General features: G+C 33.6%; 1 protein-coding gene across 6 annotated transcripts in view; it reads left to right on the forward strand.

Moving 5' to 3' along the window:
• Window positions 1-22,290, forward strand: part of Lama2 (laminin subunit alpha 2) — a 564,351-nt gene that overhangs the window by 130,329 nt on the left and 411,732 nt on the right. For all 6 annotated transcript variants that reach the window (XM_058581074.1, XM_058581053.1, XM_058581067.1 and 3 more), the window contains exons 2-3: window positions 9,184-9,354; window positions 17,004-17,116. In XM_058581074.1, the coding sequence (XP_058437057.1) occupies window positions 9,184-9,354; window positions 17,004-17,116 (284 nt within the window). The remainder of the gene's footprint in view (window positions 1-9,183; window positions 9,355-17,003; window positions 17,117-22,290) is intronic.

Genomic DNA, 22,290 nt, shown 5'->3' on the forward strand with positions numbered 1-22,290 from the left:
CTGTTACTGTGTAATAGCCTTCCTGGTGTAGGTTAGATTCCTACAAGAAATTTAGATTGTAATAACAGTCATTTTCTTATGTATATCTAAAGTTTAGGTCATGGCAAATCCATGAGGGTATTCTCTTAATTAGACGAATGATGCCCTTTGTGAGGAATCCAGCTCATGTATTTGCCAGGCCAAGTGGTGAAGGTGGTGTTTGAGTTCACACAGGCCCTCACATTAATTTAGGGGCTGCCACATAGAGTAAGTGCTGATGCTGTGTCAGCTATCATATAATAGTTACCTTTGGCTTATTTCATTTCTGATGATAATAAAATTGTTTAAATATTTATCTTAATCGGTTTATTTAAAAAAAAGAGAGAGAGAGTAAACAATTTAAAAAGTTAATTCCACAGAGTAATAGGAACAACTTATCCTAATTATAAAAAGAGGAAAGGAGACCAAATCAATTCAGGAGGATTTAAATGTGTCTTTTTATTTTGGAGGCTGAAAAAGGGCAGAATTAAGTCATAGTCTGAGATAAATGTTAGTGCCCTGGAAACAACTAGAATACGTGCTCTCCTTGTTTTTGTTTGCTTCTAGCCAATTGGATTCATTCTTATTTTCTTTCTAGCTTGCAAGCATTGTTGTGTCTGGACAGCTATTAGTTCAAATTGGACTGATTTTGCAGTTCTATAAAACTTCTCATCTGCATTGTGGATCAAGTGCATTAAGTTACTTCCTGTGGTGCACAGCTGGAAGTCATTCTCTTCAACATTTTGTTTTGTTCCATTTTTGTTTTATACCAGTGTGTCCTACACACCCACATAGTTCAGGATTTCAACAGACAAGTATCTCTTTTACTTCCTTGACACGTCTGAGAACATTTTAAATTGGCATGTTCTCTTTTGTCTTTTAAATAGTGAATCTCTGGCAAACAACTTTGTTTACTTGCATGAATATTTTTTAAAATGCTCCACAGACCTAGAAACTGAAATGGAAAGTTAAAAACATTCAAACCATTTCCGTTTATTCTCTTCAGAGGTGATAGGTACTTGGCATAAAATAACTGAAGAAATACTGTAGCCCAGAATAAGATGACAGGAAAAGAGAGAGAGAATCTGCCATGTATAATTGTCATAACATAATTATTCTTCACAGTTATTAAAATGAATATACTGAAAACAATTGTTTTATTGACTTTCCCATAGACAGTCTCCAACTACCATTGGTTATCAGTTATTTAGTGATGGTCTTCACAAGCTGAAGTATGAATGTTAACAGGTAGCATTATTTGAGAAATTAAAGAGATGTATATGTGTCAGTAAGTAAGTGTATACTGATATTTCTGAGTGTTAATTTAAAAATATAATAATATGCTAGACACAAACACTGAGGACAGATAATCCATAGTATCTAGTTAGTTTAATATTTATGCTGATGAAACAACGAAAAAAACACCATGTTTGGAAATATTCATGCCAGACTGTATTAGAAAGATTTTCTTTAAAGATGTATACTAGATAGTGGTCATTAAAAAAAATGATTTATCAGTGCTGGGTATGTGGCTCAAGTGGTAGCGCGCTCGCCTAGCTTGCATGAGACACTGGGTTCGATTCTCAGCACCACATAAAAACAAAATAAAGATATTGGTCCACCTAAAACTAAATAATAATAAAAAAAAAGATTTATCAAACATTACACAAAGGTAGTAAAAATAAAGCTACAAGAACTGGAAAACTCTACAAGGGAAATAGAGTTATCTGCTGGTTGCTTACCTGTATGTATCTTGGAGCAATTCAACATTTTACTAATCTTATCCTTTATTTTATTTTTGGACCAGTTGCTGCACTTGAAGGAAACTGAAAAGACAGTTTCCCTTTGGAGCACCAAACAATCTTTTCCACATTTGATTTAAGAAATGCCTGTTGAAATTTTTATTGGTACTGATATTAAAATTTATGAAAGCCAACGAACAAGATAAATTTCATGGATGCATTATATTTCTATTGTATTTTTCACCAAAATTTAGTGATGAAAATTTGACTTCATGCAGAAAATTCAAGAATGATATAGTGAGCACAATTATATAGTGAACACGGGCTGAATTAAAGCTAAGATTTTTGTATATTCACTTTGTTACATGTCTATTCATCTGAGCTTATCTATCCATGGATTCATCTTATTGTGGACACCTTACAAACTTCATTCTTATATACATTATCATAAATAGCATTAACTAGAGTCAAAATTGGTGTGTGTCTTTTTAAAGAAATATTTAAATTATCACAACATTCACTTGTTGAGTGCAACTTTTAACAAGTTTTAACAAATGTATATACCAGTAGAATGCAAACTACTCTCAGGAATATTACCACCCCACAATTTTTCTTTATGCCTCTTCCTAGTCAGTCTTTGCCAAACCCTCAAAGGAAACCTTTTTTTATCCCATGTTGTATTTGACCAAAAGATTAGGTTTGCCTGTTGAAAGGTGATATGAATGAATAATAAAATATATACTCCTGTGTAAAGCTTCTTTAATTTGGCATAACAGTTCTTGGAGTCATCTGTGTTGTTGAGTGTATTAATAATTTGTTCCATTTTAATGTGAAGTGGAATTTTCATTATATAAACACAGCACAGTATCAGTTCTCTGATGGAGCCCAGGTTGTTTTGAGTTTGGGGTATTAAGATAAAATTTTCTATGAATGTTCTTGTATAAGTTTTTTTTTTGGATACTGTCTTTTCTGTTGATTATTTAACTATGAGAGGAAATGTGGGTTCATAGGATAGGTCTAAGTTGAAGTTTATTAAAAACTGCCTAACCATTTTATGTAACATTTGCAGTAATTTATGTCCACAACAGTAATAGAAAAGAGTTCCAGTTGATATGCAAACTTCAACTTGTGCTGTTATTGTAATTTCATACCACTTAACACAAAGCATTTGGATCCATTTACCATAATCCTGCCATCCTCCAACCTTCCTATGGTTGTCCTATGTGTTATATCTACATCATAACCCTCCCCGAGGCAACATTATAATCTTTGTCCTAAGTACTAATATCTATTTTAAAGACTTCAAGAAGGAAAAGAGTTTATTGCTTGTTCTTTAGGTCTCTTACACTTTCTTCTGTCAGTTTCAATTTTCTATTATTCATATCGGTGGGTAATTTAATTTTACATATATTATTTTTCAGTTTTAGAATCCATATTTCACATGTGTCTATTTCTCTGAAGATATTGAAGATATTTATCATTTGTCTTTCCATTATGAGCTTGTGTGTGTGTGTGTGTGTGTGTGTGTGTAAAGAAAGAGAGAGAGAACTATAGTTTAAAACTTCCTTTTACTTGTTTGTTTGCTTCTGTTAATATGTGATTGATCTCAATTCTCAATGCTGGTCTTAATTGATTACTTCTCTTCAGTATGGGTTGTCTTTCTTTTTTTAATCTTTCTCTATTTTTTTTTTTTTTTTTTAGTACTGGTGCTTGAATCCAGGGTTCTCTAGCACTAAGATGCATTCCCAGCTGTTTTTATATTTATTGAGACAGCATCTTGCTAGTTACCAGGGTTGATTTGGAATTTGCAATGTTTCTTTGTATGGATTTTTTTTCTTTAATTTAATCTTGGATTTTGTGAAGGTTATATTGTACAAATTCTAGGTTGGGTTATATTCCTCTGATGCATACACATTCAATTTTTTTGTTTCTGAGACAGTGGGTTAACTTCACTTCACTCAAATTTCAATCTTGTCTCCCCTCCCCCGCCCGCCCCCCATGGCCTTCAAGAGTTATATTCTCTACCCAGTGTTTTCAATCTCAAGTTGGATTACTTGGAAACTGCCTAGGACTTACAAAGGTCTGGCATCTGTGAGCAATCTGGGTGCAGTTTGTGCACATTTTCAGGCTCCCCTTCTGTGCCTCTGTCCACTCCAGGATTTGACCCTTCATTTTATACCTGCTGTGAGCTGTGCCTGTTCTTGGTTCTGTTCTTTGGTTCTTTTATCCAGTAAAACTGTGAATTTCTGTTTGAGTTTTAGCCCCACATTGCACGGTTGAGGCTTATCCAGTGAGTTGACCTCTTTTTCTTCTTCTATGCCTACACGTTTCTCCTTAATTATTGTTTGTGGTTGATCTAATTCAATAAAAGCTTAGATATCAACTGATACTAGATATTGGTGGGATACCTATCTATCTGGATAAATGTATAGATAGAAGAAAGGGGAAGAGAGAGAAAGAAACTGAGAGAGCTTGAGAAAGAGAAAGGAAAGGAAGGGATATCAGAATCTGCAGCTTTTATCTCTGGGAACTTTGATCAAATAGGAGCTGATTCACAATTTTTATAAATAGAAGTTCCATGAATAGATTTTAAAATGCTTCTTCTGTTTGAAACTAGAATATGGTATTTTGGCAATGCAGATGATCAAAATTATGCCAACATGTATGAACATACTATATTATTTGAACAACCAAATAGACTATAAATATATCCAAGCAAAATCAGTAAAAATTTAGTGAATTTTCTAAGTGTTCACTATGTTGTAGTATAATTTCTGTTTTTCCCCTAATTTGGATTTGGCCTTTTCCTAAATTTTCTATTTACCATATGTGTATATACATGTACATATATGTAAATAGAAATATGTGTGCCTATTATATATGCATATATAATAGAATAAAATATTTTATAAATAGTGGACATATTCTAATCACTATATATAGCAGAGAGGATAAATATTTTTTTAAGAGTTGGTTCTTCATAAACATAAATACAACTAAATTTAGTGTAGATTGTATTTAAAAAATGTCAATCATAGTTGTATGGTCATTAACATTACAAGACCTCAAACTGATTGCAATGCATTAATACTCTGTAAAGGTTCATCAGTTATCTGTAGTTCATTTACACTTCTAATGTTTACATAATCTTAACAAGTAACCTAGATTGAATATGGCAATAAATATTGGTCTAATGCTTTTGAATGGGAATAAATAGGTACACCCTAATAGATTTTATATATAATGAAAATGATGACAGTCTATAATATTGCATGCTGAAGCTTCAACAAAAGTTGAGATATTGACTGACTTTTAAATTGATCATTTTCAACTAATTGAGGACTTTCCCTGACCAATATACTTTATTGATTTTTTTTAAATAAGCAGGAAAATAGTGATAAAATTTCATGAAGCAACTATTCTCTAACCACGATGCAAGGCAACTAAATTGTGAAAAGGCTAATTTTGAACAAGTGATCAATAAGTATAATAGAAAAAATATCAACAGAAAGAAGGGAAAAATACCAAATGTAATTTTTTTAAGAACTTTAGTTTTATGGGTAGAAATCTCAATGGAACAATGGAGTGGCGAATAGTAATTTAAATATATACATTGCTAAGCTTTATAGAGGACCAGGTTTTTGGCTCAAAAACCTGAAATAAAAAGTCTTATGAGCTTTTTAAAGAGTTGAGTTCAATTCATATTCTCAAGCTGAACTTTCTCTACATTATTTATCTACACTTTCTATAAAGTAGAATTAATAAGATTTACACAGTGGGATGATTGGGATATTAAATAATATGAGCAACATAAAATAGCTTCTGAATCAATGTTATTTCAATATCTATAATCCTTTTGTAGTTGGATCATTTTGCTCTCATTTTATTCATTTATTCCTATGGGGAAATTGAGATGTAATCCAATTCTATGTTTTCTGAACATAAAATGCAAGTAAAATAGTTTCTGCTGGATATCTTCCTTTTGCTTTTCTCTCATGACTGCTTGAACCAGGGAAAGTAATTTGACCATCTCAAATCAGACCCTATAGGACTGCACCAGACCAGGTTATGGAGAGTCTTATTCATTCCTGCACAACAGGACCCAAAGTCATGGGAAAGGTCAGGATTTGTCAGTGGTAAAGGAGGAGATCACAGAGTCAAAATGACTATATCTTGGGGAAGTTGTAGAGACATCCCCAGCTGTTGGAGATGGCTTTTATGTGGGTAAGCTGGTTTTCTTTGAAGGGTCTATATGGGGTTTACAACTGGAGCTTCTTCTACAATCACCAAGATGAAAAGAAGAGTATTTGTCCTCCTTAGAACATAAGGTTTAACATATCTCTTCATTCCTTCTACCTATTTTTTCTATACCATAAATTAAATGTTTAAAGAATTGGAAAAAATAGTGACTAAAACAAATTGGTAACTGTGACATACAGGCTGTGGTTTGTGTTGGTATGTGTGTGAACCATTAGGTGTATTCTATGTGTAATCTATATGTTTCTATATCTATAAAGTTACACAATCTTACATGTTAGAACAACTGCAAATTGAAGTACTCAACATCCACACAAACTTTTAGCTTACAGCCCATATACAGGGTACATTTGCTTTCTCCTTTCTACCTTTTTTTCCTACTGGATAAGCTTCTCTAACTTTAAGATTTAGCTCAACATAATCTCCCACAATAAGCTCATCTTATTAATTCCAAATTTTACTCTCTGGAATAATAGGTTCTCAAACATATTTGATGAAAGGATAATTATATAGTTAAACGTAAAATGGTGATGAATGACAGAAGACAGAGATATACACACAAATCTTATTTCTTTGATCATATATTATTTACTAACCTAGAGAAAAAAGTGCCTACAATAAAGAAATAGTGCCCTGGAGACTACATAATTATAAAAATCAGTTTAAATTTACAACCTGTCAAAATTCACAAAATTGTTATGAAATTTTTCAATAAATCTTGTCTACGTAGAAAAGGTAAAAATAAAATAAATACTAGACAATTTTTATATAGCACTGTTAGTTAGCTTTTAATTGCTGTAACAAATACATGAGAAAATAAACGTAAAGAACAAAAATTTATTCTGGCTTACAATTTCTGATGTTTTAATCCATGGTTGACCCAGCTGCTTTGGGACCTGAGGTTGGGCAGAATATCATAGCAGCAGGAACATACTGTGAATACGGCTGCTTACCTCCTAGTAGCCAGGAAGCAAAAAAAAAAAAAAAAAAAAAAAAAAGAGAGAGAAAGTGCTGAGGTTCAAATATCCCCTTCAAGGGCACACACCAAGTGACCTAACTCCCTTCCAGTATAACTTACCTCCTAAATCTTCTATCATCTTCCAGTAGTGTCATAGGCTGGCACCACGCCTTAGCACATGGGCCTTTAGGTGACATTTAAGATACGAGCACCTTGCCTTTTGCATAGCACATTATGCTTTATTATGAAACAAACAAACAAAAATAATGTTTTATGAATGGATAACATTTCTCTGACCAATGATCATCTTAGTTGACCTCACATCTCATTGTAGCATGTCTCACTGTGTGGAGGTCAGAGAGCATAGAAATTGTGGGGAGGGATAAATTCATTAGGAAGAATGAAAGAGACCGAAATTAAGTAAAAATTTCAGGAAGTGATAAATTCCTGGCAAACCAGGAAGAATTGGAAACCTCAAATAATTATTAGCTGGAGAAAAGCACAAAGCCAGAGGATTAAGGAGAGGGATTGCTGTGCTGGAAGGGAAAATCAGAGGGATCTTAGAGCCTGGAAAGTGCAGACAGGGAGGGAAGATTTCTTGGGTATAGATTTGGGAGATCCTGAGGGTGATTGAGAAAAGAACTGAAGTGCTTCCTGGCCTTATGAATTCACTTACTGATTAGACAATTTAGATAATGATTACAATAAAGATCCAAAGTAGTTAAAATTGTTTTTAAAATTTCTTCTATCATTGCTTTTGCTCTTCTGGTTGAAAGGAAGCTTTATTGATCAAATAAAAATACATATAAATCTCATCAAATTTTATAAACACTGATTTATTTTTTGGTCTTCTATTGTTTCAGTGCAATTCCAAGATCAATCAAGATCACCAGTTTTAATGAGCACTAGATTTATGTAGGTTTCAGATTGCATTGAAGATATCGTTCTGTGTAATGATTAAGAGGACAGGCTGGAGAGCCAGAAAGCTTAGCCTCAAAGCATAGCTCTGTTAATAGTAATCCTGAACAATTTACTTAATACCCTGTGCTTCTTTAATAAAATAAAAGTAAATATAGCTCATATTGCTCATAGACTTATTATACATAAGTATTATAAAGTAACTATCATGATCGTTATCATAAGTCATTTATTCATTTCTTTTACAAACACACTGAGTGGCTTTTCTGTGCCAAGTCCTGAGGATAGGCTGAATAAATTTAAAAGCTTAAAACTTTAAGGGTATCAGTAAAACATCAGGCCATAGATTTAGTCAAGAAAGACAGTATTAGAAGTTGAACTGATATAGACCTACTTGGCACATGCATAGAACTTGGACAACCTAAGTGATCAAATTATCTTAATTCCCAATTGATTTCCTCCAACAAGAGTTTTTCAGTTATAGAGTGGCTTTTGATGAGTCACTTTACTGTGCTGTCATGGAAAAGAGGTCTATAAAATGCAAATACTAGACATGTACAAAGCAGAACTGACATTAAGTTATAGAAACTGAAGGACCTGCACTGGGTTCTCAGATAGAATGAAGGCTCTCTAGCCTTACAATGAGTTGGCCTTTTGAGTTTGTATGTATGCAAGTCAAACATTTTATTGTAGCTAAGAAATATTTTCAAGTATATGATCATTTAATATTATGATGATTCATTTTTGGAAAGGTATTATGTAGCACAGAAATCAGTAAAGGGCAGTTTTCCAATATCTTTCATCATTATCTATTTTTTCTAGTGTGGATATAAAGAAGTTGTAACAACCATTTACACCAAGTGATAATTGGAGCATAATGTGAGCATGAGAACCATAGGTGCATTATTGTGCAGAAACTACATGTGATTATAGTTTAATACTAGATATAAAATAGCTGAAGGGGAAGATTAAGATTCAGTAAGATAGTTTATTGATCAAATGAAAAGTATTACTTAAAAGTGTCTGTGACAAGAACTTCTTTATAATTAAATATTAGAGATTAAAAATTAAATAGACAGCCTCATATTCCCATATTTAAGACCCAGAAAGAAAAAAAAAATCTCTTCCTTTGATAACATGTAGTATTTATTGTCAGGTATTTCATTATCACTAAATATTTCATCTTGGATTAATTTAATGCTCTGAAAAATATCCCATGTTAATTAAGCATTTTAAAATACAGCAAAATCAAAACTGGCTCACATGCTTTCATTTGTCCATCGTTTTCAGGTTTATTCCCTGCTGTCCTGAATCTTGCTTCCAATGCCCTCATCACAACCAATGCGACATGTGGAGAAAGAGGACCTGAAATGTATTGCAAGTTGGTAGAGCATGTCCCTGGGCAGCCTGTGCGGAACCCTCAGTGTCGAATCTGCAATCAAAACAGCAGTAATCCATACCGTATGTATATCACGTGTATTTGTTTTCACTCAGTAAGATATATTTTTGAGAGATTTTAAGAGCACGTCCCATGAAATTAAAAGAGCTTATAATTCTAAGAATTCTTAAAATCTTTTTTTTCAATGTGAGCCTGTATATGGCCCCCTTCTGTCATTCAACAAAAATTAAAGTCTTGGGGTTCTTTAAAAGTAGCAGGCAAAGAGGCTGGAGAGAATTTTCCAGCTGAAGAACTAAATCAGTCATTGGGTTTCCTGGCTCCAGAATGGTATCAGAGGATGTGATTTTTCATGGAGGCTTTAGTTATTCATTGGTTGCTGGTGTGTCAGGTACTATGATTAAGTTCTACTGGGAATAAGGAGTAGTCTTAGCCTCAACAAGAGAGTCAGTGGGCAAGACAATGGCTACTGCTATGTAGTGTAATAAGTACAAAGAAGGAGTATAGGACCCTGAAGAAGAGCGAAAGGCTCAGAAATTCAATCTTGATATAGGTGAAGGCTTACCTGATATGATAACCATGTTGGCAAAGAAGACAAGTATGAGCTGAGTAGATGAAGAGGGAAGAGGGGAAGGAAAAAAAAGCAAGTTTAGGAAAAGAAATCAGAATAAGACAAAAAAATTTACTTGTTCAGGAAGCTACCAGTAGTTAGGAATGAGTAGAACTGAAAGTGTCAAAGGGCAGAGAATAGAGATGAGTCAAACATAAAAGACTGGAAACAGATTACCAAGGGTCTCACAAACAGGATTGTTTGTGCATGGAAAGCCCACTTGGTCACCTTTATGAACCACACTGACACCTCAGATAATTTAGTGTATTTGTTCAACAAGCTTTTAAATGCTACCTATGTCTTATACTGGAACATGATGCTTAATCATATGCAGTCCTTGACTTAGAGAACTTGGAGGGGAAACAGGAAAGAGAAACATAAACTGGGAACTTGTAGGTTCCATGTAGATGCCAAGGTCATTGAAGGATTTCCAGGAGACAGTGACTCATATTCTCAGAAGATACAAAGTAGTAAGATTAAATGTGTGAAAAGCATTGGAAAAGGAAAAGCATACACAAGTCTTGGAGGTATAAAACATCAAGAAGTATTCAGAGAACTGTGTCTTAACAAGTAAAGAATTTGTATGGCAAAGGGAAGAATGGTATGAGATAATTTTAGAGTTGAAAGTTGATTTATAGATATGCATTAGAAAATCATATATATCATCTACCTATCTATATCAATTTATATAGAAAGGAGAGAAACTAATAAACTAAATATTTATTATCAATTGATGTGAGTAATGATGAAAAAACTTGGAAAAAGCTTCATCATTATATTATTTTTAAATTTGTTAAATGTACCTTTTAACTTTCTTTTATAGTGTTTACTTTTAGAGCATACTCAGGTATGCAGAAAAAATCCAATATTTCCTCTGCCCCAAATACATGCCTGGCCTTCTCCATTTTAAATATCTACCTCTATGTAGTAACTTTTTGCTTATAACATTGACACATCATTATCACCAGAGTTCAGAGTTTACATTAGGTAGGGCTCCTTCTTGTTGGTATGTTCTATGGGTTTTGGACAAATGTGTAATGAAATGTATTTATCATTACCATTTTAGTATCCTGCAGAGTAGTTCCATTGCTATATTTTTTAAGCTTACCAAATGACTAAAGGTTTCTCTCACAATTTGCATTTTTTCAATCTCAGAAAGGAAATTGGAAGGCACTGTGCCTTTTTGATAGAGTTAAAGAGAAGAATGCATAATTCTCTCTATTATAGTTAATTTAAGAGATGAAGAAATCATTAAATATTTTGAGATAATATTTATTAATATATTGTTACTTTTATGATTAAAACTGATGGTCTCATATACCACAAAATGTTAGAAAAAATTGAGACACCAAAGAGGGCAACCATCAGAAGTCTTTATTTGCTATGATGGACTTTTGTTGATTTCTAGAGTCTGTGTTGGTATGGTATGGGATCAGAATGGTAAGTCACAGCACACTTCCCACGTTTGTCAGACCCCTGGGGAAACATGAAAGGCTCAAGGAAATGGTTAAGTGGAATCTAGGAGAGGATGAAGATAAACAGGTTTTAAGGAAGGAAATCTGGAGAATGAGGCATCATGTATATTAAGAAGAAATTTTCAGGAAAAAAGATTAATGTATAGTGTCAACTGCTTCCAAAATACTGAGAAAGAAAAGCATAACATGGATAACATAGGTTTTCCGAGGTTTTGACAACACAGGTATCTGCTGGTCATCTTGTTAAAGGAGTCAGTGGACTCACGGTAGCAAAGACAACATTGAAGAGCTAATAAATTAATAAGGAGGACAAAAGGGGAGTGTAGGAATAGTCTTTTAAAGTGTTCTTGATATAAAGAGAATAGAGGGTTTTACAGAGGAGTATATGGTGCTGGAAAGGTTTTCAAAGACAGTAAACAGATGAGCTGGTTTTAGAGGTGACAGGGAAAAGTGAGGGAAGTTGTCAACAAAATGATGTTGAAGGTGATGTCTCTTAAGAGGTGAGGAGAGATGATCATTAAGCACAGGTATAAAAGCCTAAATGAGGAGATATATACCTTTTTAATTGACCAAGTTAGAATAAAAGGAAGGATGGGTAGTGGCAGATAGAAGAGTGGTTGGCAGGAAATTCTTACTAGATGATCTTATTTCCTTTTTAAGATGTGAGTCTGGGTTATCTGCTCAGGAAATAAGTAAAAATTCAGATGAGCTTCCTAGGGGATAGATACCACTGAGCTATAATGAGAAAAAGGTGAGAATTCCATATAGAGTAAAAAGGTAGTAGCAAATATTTGGACTGATTTTCATGCAACATTACAGAGAAAGTGTCAAGAAAATCCAAGGAAAGGCTTGAGAAGAAATGAATTGATTGATTATAAGTTTTCATTTGATTAGGAAAGAGGGTAAATTTTGGTGGAGAAAAACATCTATGAGCTCAGGAACAAATGATTTTGTGCAGAATTTGAGAAAGGCTGGAAATACGGACGTAGTGCAATGGATGATAGGGATGGGGTGGTAGAAATGCATAGCTTTGTGTTTAGGATAGGATGGGCAGAGGGGAAATTATAAAAGTAAAGAACATTAAAATTCACATGTGTGTATATATATGTATATAAATATGTTTCTAAGGTAAGTACCTTTATTTACCATATATATACATACATATATATTTACCTTATATATACATGAATATATATTTATACAAAGAAAGAAATTGATACGTTCAGGATGAAAAATGCAAAGATTGGACTGGAAAATAACTGAATGGAGACTCTTGGTTGGAAACTAGATGAAATCTACTTGCCAAAATGAGTTTAAGACCTTCTGTGTCACTTTTTCCTTCAAAGTTCTGTATTCAGAGTCTCTTGGGTCTCAGTGAAATATACCTATATTTAGGCATTTTCACCCCATGTTTTCAAATTAAAGCCAAAACTGAATCAATGTTTTAGTATAGCATAATTCACACCAGGTTTGCTTTGTACCTTCCCATTTTTACTTATGTGTGTTATATTTTTTATAACTAGTCACAGGCTGTACTTACTTCATATTGTTTGTTTATAAATGACCAGCTATACTACATTTCAAAATCATGTTTTAGTACTGGAAATTTAGAAAGAATAGAACCCCACAAGAATAAAAATCTAGTAATAAACCACAGGAACATATGTTAGTAAAGCTGGAGCTATAAAGGATAACATTCCACAAATTCAGTGAACTTCTAGAATAAATCTGGAAAGTTTGCACTTAATACCATATAAAAAATGAAACTTGAACTTCCTTACTATTACTAGACTGTGCTTCCCAATTAAAAATTAGCAGTCTGAGTGGTCTGCCTCCTTGGATCCCCAGCCAGTTTTCAGAAGCAGTTTAGCCCTTTGGTTGACTTGTATAGTTTTTCCCTGTTGAGGATATTACATGTTTCTATCCCCTTTTAAATAAGGGAACTCTGCCAGCAATTAATCAGTATTTGCAAATTAATTATGATTAAATTTTTATAATGGGGATTATGGTTAATTGTTGATTCATCTCCCTGTCCTCCTTTTCATGACTAATTCTCATATCAATTTGACCTGAGGTGGCAGATATCAAAATTTCCAATTAGACAGGCTCTCTCGCAATTACCTACGAGTCACAAATTCTATTTGGTAATGTGGTTGTGTGAATGTTTTTCTATCACATATTAAACCCACAGTCTATAAAGATGATTCAGGAAGATGTTTGGGGAATGTTTGCTGTGATATTTGTTTTTCTTCACAAGCAATGCCAGCAATATTTCATTTGGTGTTCTGATTTCTGTGTGCCAATTTCAGCACCCACTCACACCACCAGGAGCATTTGATATTTAGTTATGCTTCTGATATTTGCTTATTGTTATAAAGATGACATCTTCCTTAGCTAAACATAATTTCACTAGCAATAATTATTAAATACATTCAGCAATTTTACTTTTCATTAATGAGACAGGATGCCTTATCTCAGTGGACTGTTGATGACATAAGACTTGGTACAAAATAAAGTCCATCCAGCTGCTTGGTGGAATTAAATTTTTATCAATAAAAATGGAATGTTGTTATCCTGTCCTATCATCTCATACAATATTTGGAATATGAATATCTATGTTTGAAAGGTGAATATCATACCATAAGAAAGACAAAGTCATAGCCTTTGTGTGTTTAACTGATGGTTATAGCAGACTACCTAAATAAAATTGACATATAATAATTTTCACAAATTTGAAAATGGCAAATTTAATAAATAGTTTTTAATGAATTTTTTAAAAGATATTTTATTTTACTGATTTATACTGCATGGAAGACTTATTAGTTTTGCTTGATTTCTATTATTTTCAATTTTTTTATTAATTGCGATTTGTCTCTAAAATTCAGTAAGGTATACACTTTGAACAGATTCACAATGTATTTTATCTATATGCACAATAAGCTTAGATTATTGATAGTTATAGAGTTCATTAGCAACCCTATAAGTAAAGGATTTGGATACAAAATGTTTTCACAGGTCAGAGACATGTAAAATAAATGAGCATAACATTCCATGTGTTTCACGAAAACTAAAAGGATATATTTTAAAGAATTTTTCTTTTCTGGAGGTGGGAGTGGGGTACTGGGGATTGAACTCAGGGGCACTAAGCTTTTATTTGGAGACAGGGTCTCAGCAAGTTGCTTAGCACGTAAGTTTTTTGCTGAGACTGGCTTTGAACTTGCAGTCCTCCTGCCTCAGCCTCTTGAGCCCTGGGATTACAGGTTGTCCTTTATTTTGCTTTTATGACTTTTAAAAACTATTGTTAGCTCTACTTTGTGTACAACCATAGATATGAAAAATCACTTGTGCTCTGTATGTGTAATATTAATTGTAATGCATTCCACTGTCATATATAACAAATTAAAATTTTAAAAATGCCCCCCAAAACCCTATTGTTAGCTTCTAAATGTCCTTTATTTTGTGAAATAAAAGTGATGGCATATTAAACGATAATTAGTAGATCAGGATTTATTAATACTTGAAAAAATAAATTTGAACTCCTATATCAACTCCACATATCTCTCATACATTTTTTTTTAAAAAATTACTTCTTGTCTGAAAGTTAAGAATCTGGAAACCACTACTTTGAGTGAAGTTTTTGTTATCCCTATTTTAGGGATGACACAGATTTTAAGCAATTTGTCCATGGTCAGTTAAGTACTAAATGGCAGCACCAGGAAGAATAGCTAGTTTTTCGTATGACAGCTCTTCATGTGCCAAATTTTGTGCTCTTTCATCATTAGACTATATCATTATCATTAGAATATATGGCTGGATAACTTTATTATGTAGACAAATTGAGAATCCATGATTGCTCCTTTCAGTGGTATAATTTGTTCATTATTTGAGGTAGTCTTTCAATTAAAAAAAAGATTAGGTTTTAATCTGAAGGATTATTCATAGATCACTAATTTTAAACATTTTCCCAAATAATTAGTTTTATATAAGTTCTCAAGAGTGACACCCCAAGTGTACTTAAACCATAATGAATGGAAGAAAACCAAGGAAGCTCTTTCCCATTTTGTTTACATTTCTGAGGAAAAATGTGCTGACTTCCAAGTGAGGTGTGAGGAATGTAGACACTTTTACTAGAGCCTTAAAATTAGAAACAGGAACATCAACAACCTCCATTCCCACCATTCTCACCCATGTGTGGATGGGGCCCATTTAGATGAGGGAAAAAAACAAAAAACAAATAAACATAGCTTGTATTATTTGGAAAAGGAGATGCAAAGATTTCAGACTATGATCCAAAGGGTAATGAGGATTGTGGAGGCCAGGGGTAGTTCTACTGTGAAATCTGTGGAGCTAATTTGGAAGAGATGAGCATCTTTGAGGTCCAAAGCTTGTAAGAACAAAGAGAGCCATATCAAAGGACAGTATGATTGGCCATGGCTGTCCATATCTCACCTGCTATTTCCAGTCTTCCTTTAGATTCTCACAATTGGGTGTCTTCTCAACTGTGTGGAATAAGGTGAGGAAAAACCTGTGTTTTATTGGTTGGATGAAGTTTCATATGCATTATCTTGTTAGGGTCGGGCAAACGTGGGAGGAAAGGACCACCAAGAGACTATCTCATGCAAAAGCAAAGGGTTTATTGGACCAGCATGCTGGGGCTCAGAGTTCTCCTGAGAGAAGCTGGAGCCCTGAGCACAGCTTAAGCAGAGTTTTTATGCAGTGTTTAAACAGGGAAGTTCATATGGCAGTTAGGGTGCGAGGGTGGGATTGTTACAAAATAACCATTACAGAATAATCATGCGTTTTGTCAGGGGGTGTTGGGTCAGGGTACATTTTGACATAAGTAACTGTTTTTAACATAAGTTTCGGGTTCCAGGAAAACAGAACTTAAACTTACAGAAAAGCAAAACTTAACAGGAGAGCAAAACTTAAATTTAACCTTTACAATCTCTTTGTTTGCCATTATTATCTAGATTCTTCCACTACAGTAGTGATTTATGGGGCTAGAAAAAAGCTGCACAGGAAGCATAGGTATCTTTCATTATATTTTTTAACAGTGGTAGAAAATGACAATCTAAAGACTTGTTGTAAAACATCTCATAGGATAAATGTGATAGCAGTTTATATTAAAACCAGATAAATACTGGATCGTCCAAGTTCTGGTAATAAAGAATTTGTCAGAAGAGCAAATGTTCAAGTATGTTTCAACTACAGTTCAGCATTTTATGTTTCTGTTAATCAAGTTGATGGTATACTAGAGTTGCCTCAAACAGTACAGATTTTGCTTTTTTGAATGACTGATGCATCAATTTGATTTCAATATTATTTTCTGATCCTTAATTTCTGTAGTCATCTTCAAAGTTGCCCATTGTAGTAGTTGATGGCTGGAGTGTTGAATAGCTGCTTCTTGATTATCCTGAGATCTTGGTCATTTCCTACTACATTGTACAGATATATGGAAAAGGTGTCACTGGATAAATTCTGTAGAAGATATGGATTACTATTTTTTTAATGTTTGATCTTTACAGGATTGTTTTACCTTAATTTTACGTTTTTCTTCAAAGAAACAGTTACAGATTCATTATATGCTTCTCTTTTCTCTTCCTTTCACATGTTGCTGCTGACTCAATAGAGAGACACCCTATTACGAATGCTATTGATGGAAAGAACACTTGGTGGCAGAGTCCCAGTATTAAGAATGGAATCGAATACCATTATGTGACAATTACACTGGATTTACAGCAGGTACAGTGCCACTTTCTTATCATTTTCCACTTTTGTTGTACCTTGCATTTGCTATTTATTTAGTTGGTACTTTTTAGGGTGAAAGGATACACTTTCTGATCACCTGCTGTTATTTTCTTGATACAATGAACAAAGGGTCCTATTCATTTGGCATATAGTCATTTACAAATATGTGGCATTTATTTCTAAAGCACAACTAAAATGGATCCATGCAAATGGTTTATTAATGATTTAGGACCTGAATCTATATTAACTAGTTAGAGTTGATGAAAACATGGATCAATAAAATTTTACATGAAGGGAGTATGATAGTGCCATTTTTAACTTTTAAAATAATACAGTGCTTCCACTCTGCTGATGTTGTATGTGCTCTTAAAGGCTCTCGGATAACAAGGCTCTTGAGTAAATTGCCTCTCATTACTGAGAGTTGTGCAAGCTGTGACAGTTAGTCTCAAATTAAACTTGGGCCTCTAAACGAGGTAACAAGCCTTGTAGTTATATAAAATTGATGTTGGAAGTCATTAGAGTGTGTGTTGCATAGGCCTGAGTGCCTTCTATGCTTAATTTCCTTCTTTCTGTTCACAACATTCAGTTCAGGATGAAGTTATGAATCAAGAATCACCGTCACCAAAATTATTTAGGCTTGCAAATGGATTTGGGATGGAATTTGAGAAAAATGTTCCCATCGTTTTTTGTTATTCCAAATACAATGGTTAATTTAATTGGTCCTAGACTGAGACTAGAAATGGTGAACTTACGTAACCTCTTCACTTTGGCCTGTTTCTCTTTCACTCTCTGGCATTAGCATAGGAAAAACACTTATTTGTTCCTTCTTAGTCCAGTGTGGAGATGATGCAGCTAGAGATCTGAGGACTGGTGCAAATGGCCAAAACACTTAATGGGAGATCAATACACTGTAGAGGTCATGGTTTTCAGAGTTTGCCAAAGTATAGAGAAATACCATCCAGTGGGCTAGGTTGACATCAGGCAGAAAAGTTCAACCTCCATTCTCCAGAATCTAGGCCCATTTTGGTGGGATCTGTATGTAATCAAGAGCCACAGATAGCTGTTGGAGGAGTGAGCAAGCTGGTAGGTCATATAGCGGAGCCCCTTTCATCATATCTGACCCTTTGGACCTGAGTAACAGAGTGGCAGCAGGGCTCAGTGCTGCAGCTAAATTGCCAACTGACATAGATTTATTTCTACCCATATTAGTGTACAGCAGCTGAATGTCAGGTCTGAGTTAGTGATATTTCCGAAGAACTCTCTGTGCATTGTCTGGGAGTGGTCAGGTCATCTACCACACTGATCAATCTTGCTTTAGGTCAATTAACCTTGTGCATGAATTCCCTGTGGATCCTACCCTCAAATTGGACTTTATCTTCCTCTGGATAAAGACAGCTTAGTCCTTTATCGATCACAGCAGTACTTCCCTTTCATATGATCATTGAAAGTCTGCCTTCCCAATCAAGAGTATGTCTGCTGTCCATTGACTTGGGTCGTCTCCTGGGATAGGAAATCAATAAATAGTGATGGTTTATTGTTCTGGTTTACTCTCCACTTATTCTTTTAGATTGCACATAGAGCATGAGAGTCAATTATTAATATAATTTGCACAAATCATTTGAACTACCCTTTGAGCTCTACCACAACATTATTTATCTGTTATCAAATATAGCAGCATTTTTCTTTCTAATTTACAGCTGGGTGGTGGAATCACCAGTTTTTACTAAATCATTTTTGTTCAACATGCTTGTCATTAATTTCATAAGTCAAAGAATTCATCCCAAAGCTCATTTTTTTTCAATGAAGGCAGTTATATTTCCCCAAATTTGTTTTGCATCACCAGTTATTCATTACCATACACAATCTGAAGAATCATGTAGTTTTGAGCCAGGCCTGAAATCTTAGTTCCTCAGTAGGCTGAGGTAGAAGTATCACATGCTTGAGGACATACTGGGACAGACATACTGTCACAAAAATAAAATAAAATAGGGCTGGAGATATAGTCCAATGATACAGCAGCTCTGTGTTCAATCCCAAGTACTACAAAAAAAAAAAAAGGAATTATGCAGATTTGTTTTTCTGTTTTCTTTCCACGTGTTATGATAGCTTAAAGATGAATGAATACTCCAAAGCATCTTTTAGAGTTCAGTCATCCCAACAATCCTAACTAGTGGGGAAATTCTGTATATAATTAAGGGCTACTGACTCCAATACCTGTAACTGCACAATATACATAGGCTTTGTATTCAAATGATCTGATATTTTAGGGTGTTGGCCACCCTTTCCCTTTTATTTACTTTAGCCTTCTCTAACTTACTGAAAGACAACCTACTATGTTTTTAAGAGGAGAATATAGTTAATCTATAAAAGAAAATAAAATTTATTTAGTCTATTATTTAATGATGTACATCAAGGAGGTTTTGTAAACAGGCTTTATGTAATTCCATAGACAAGAAGGAACCCCACACTTCTCATTCGACCTCACTCTTTGTAATAACAAACTGTGGCAACATATTTATAGTACTTAACACAGGAAGAAAAACCATAGAAAAGCATATTTTAATGCATTGGCAACAGAGAAAATAAGGACATCCTTTATTATTCACTTCTCATAATAATCCCATAAGAAAACTAGTATTATTATTCCTATTTAATAGCTGAAGAATATTAGTAGGGTCAGAAAAGTTAAGAAACTTGGCCTTCTTTACAAAGCTTAGCATAGAGAGTCTGGATTTTGACTGGAATAGTCTGAATCTGGAACCCAAACTATGCCACCATTTTCTAACAGGGGTCTGAGAACCTTAAGCTAGGAAGCACTTTTGGTATATATTATTTGGTATATATATTGAGAATTTTTGATATATATTTTCATGCAGTCTATGATCAAAGAATGCTGTACTCTGTTCTCTTGTCTTCTATGTAAGCAAAAAAGAATGGAACAGATCTCTTATTTCTGGTAGAGTCCAATGTGCCTCTAAAGTGGCATAGAAGCTGTCTTTTCCACTTAGAGTATAAAGGAATAATAGGTTACTCAGCATAATATAAGCTATTATCCAACTGGGAGTCAAGTGCAGTGGTATTGTTGGGAATAGGTAAACATCAGTAAATGTGTGTTTGTCATTAATTCAACAAGAAGTTTGACCATCTATTGTTTTTTTTTTTGTTTTGAGATGTATGAATTTTGATAAGTGCCAATAGTTTGTTGATATGTTCTTGACTCCTCTGTGAAACACTTTGAATAAATTACTATCTTAAATATAAGTAGCAATCATTAGATTTTCTTGATTAAATCATTAAAGACTATACTGAGAGATTTCTTCACATTTTAGTATTCAAGATAAGCACCAGAAAAATATTAAAAAAATTATTGACAAGAAAGTAACTGCCTATTTTATAAGAAGACTGTTTTTACATTTATTACTAAAGAATTATTGGCTTTTTCCAATTGTTTACTCATAGCATATCTTAAGCTAATGATTTAATCATGCTGTGCCTCAATATCTAGATTAGCAGAATACACATTATAGTGTGATTGTAAAACGTTTAAAATAATGATAATAACATATACCAACTAAATTCCATCTGGCAATTATGTCAATTATTAGAACTTTGGATCAGCATAAACTTGAATAGAAGATGAAATGTTCCAGTGATATGTATGCAAATACCCAATATGACAAACAAATGCATACAGAAATTTAAAAGACAATAAAAGAGACTTGAATGGTAATATAATTTCCAAACATTTATATTCTGACAAGATGTCATGAGAATGTGTCATGATATCTGATATCATTTTATGACTTTAAAAATTTTTTTCAGTCCTGCCCTTTGGTATCTTTAGAGAAAAGGCAGATTGGTAGTTGGTATAAAACACAAAAGACCAGCTGATAATAGACTATGCTAGCATATATTGAAGTCATACTCATGCCTAATAATAGAGGAGTGAGGGGAATTAATTTTGCAGTGTGTAGGAGTCCCGGTTAGCTTAATAAACACTTCTTCTATTTCATGTCTATTTCTTAGACTTAAAAGGGCATTTACAAATAAGATTGTCTTGCAGCTACAGAGATCATACTACACACATAGTTTTAGCCTAAATGTCTTACGAATTGACTTCATACAGACATATTTGGAAAGATGGGTTAACAATTTTAAATATGAGTTATAATTTAGAAGGAATTCAAAGTAGTATAACTATATTTTTAGAATCTATTTAAGTAACATAGAAGAATCTTTTCTCAAAGCCCAGAACTATTAATGTAATGGTTGAGTCCTTTTATGACAATGAAGGACAGAATACATCATCTATTCAAGTTTTTTTTTAATTTAAACATTTGAAACATGATTGAATTTTCAGTCTTGAAAGAAGGTCATTGTTCTTTCATATCAAATTATTTTTTATACTCTTATTACTGATTCCTATACAAGGATCTGTTTTTCAAGGATAAATTTTGGAAAACTTACAAATACACAAAAATTATACAGAATGTTTCCAAGGCATGATTGGGACAAATAAATTAAAAATGAGACAAATAAAATGATACAGACACACTACTAAAATTCTATACCATACTACAACTTAGAGGATTCAGCAAAAGCAATTCCAAGAGGAAAGCTAATAGCAATAAACACTACATCAAAAAGAAGGAAAGATCTCAAAGAAAAGACCTAATGTTATTTCTCAAAGAAATAGAAGCAAAACATACTGAGCCTTGAGTTACTAGAGAGAAGGAAATAAGAAATATCAGAGCAGAAATATTGATATAAAGACACAGAAACAATAAAAAAGTCAAACAAAACCGAGGGTATATTTTGAATTTAAACAAAATCAGCAATCTCCTCTACAATCGATAAAATAAAATAAAAGATATAAAATAATAGATGTTTTAGTAAGATTTTGCATTGTTATGACAATATACCTAACAAGAACAATGTAGAAGAAGAAAAGTTTATTGTGGCACATGGTTTCAGAAGTCTCAGTCCATAGATAGTCGACTCCATAACTCTGGGCCCAAGGTTAGTCAGAACATCATCGAGGAAAGGCATGTTGGAGTAAAACAGATCAGACCATGCCAAGAGGGAAGCCAGAGAGAGCTTCATTTACCAGGAACAAATGTGTACCCCAAAGACATGTCCCCAATGACCTATTTCCTCTAATCACACTC

Source organism: Marmota monax, unplaced genomic scaffold (assembly GCF_021218885.2).
Source record: "Marmota monax isolate L192 unplaced genomic scaffold, Marmota_monax_Labrador192_F-V1.1 WCK01_AAM20220418_F8-fsc00030, whole genome shotgun sequence".
NCBI lineage: Eukaryota > Metazoa > Chordata > Mammalia > Rodentia > Sciuridae > Marmota > Marmota monax.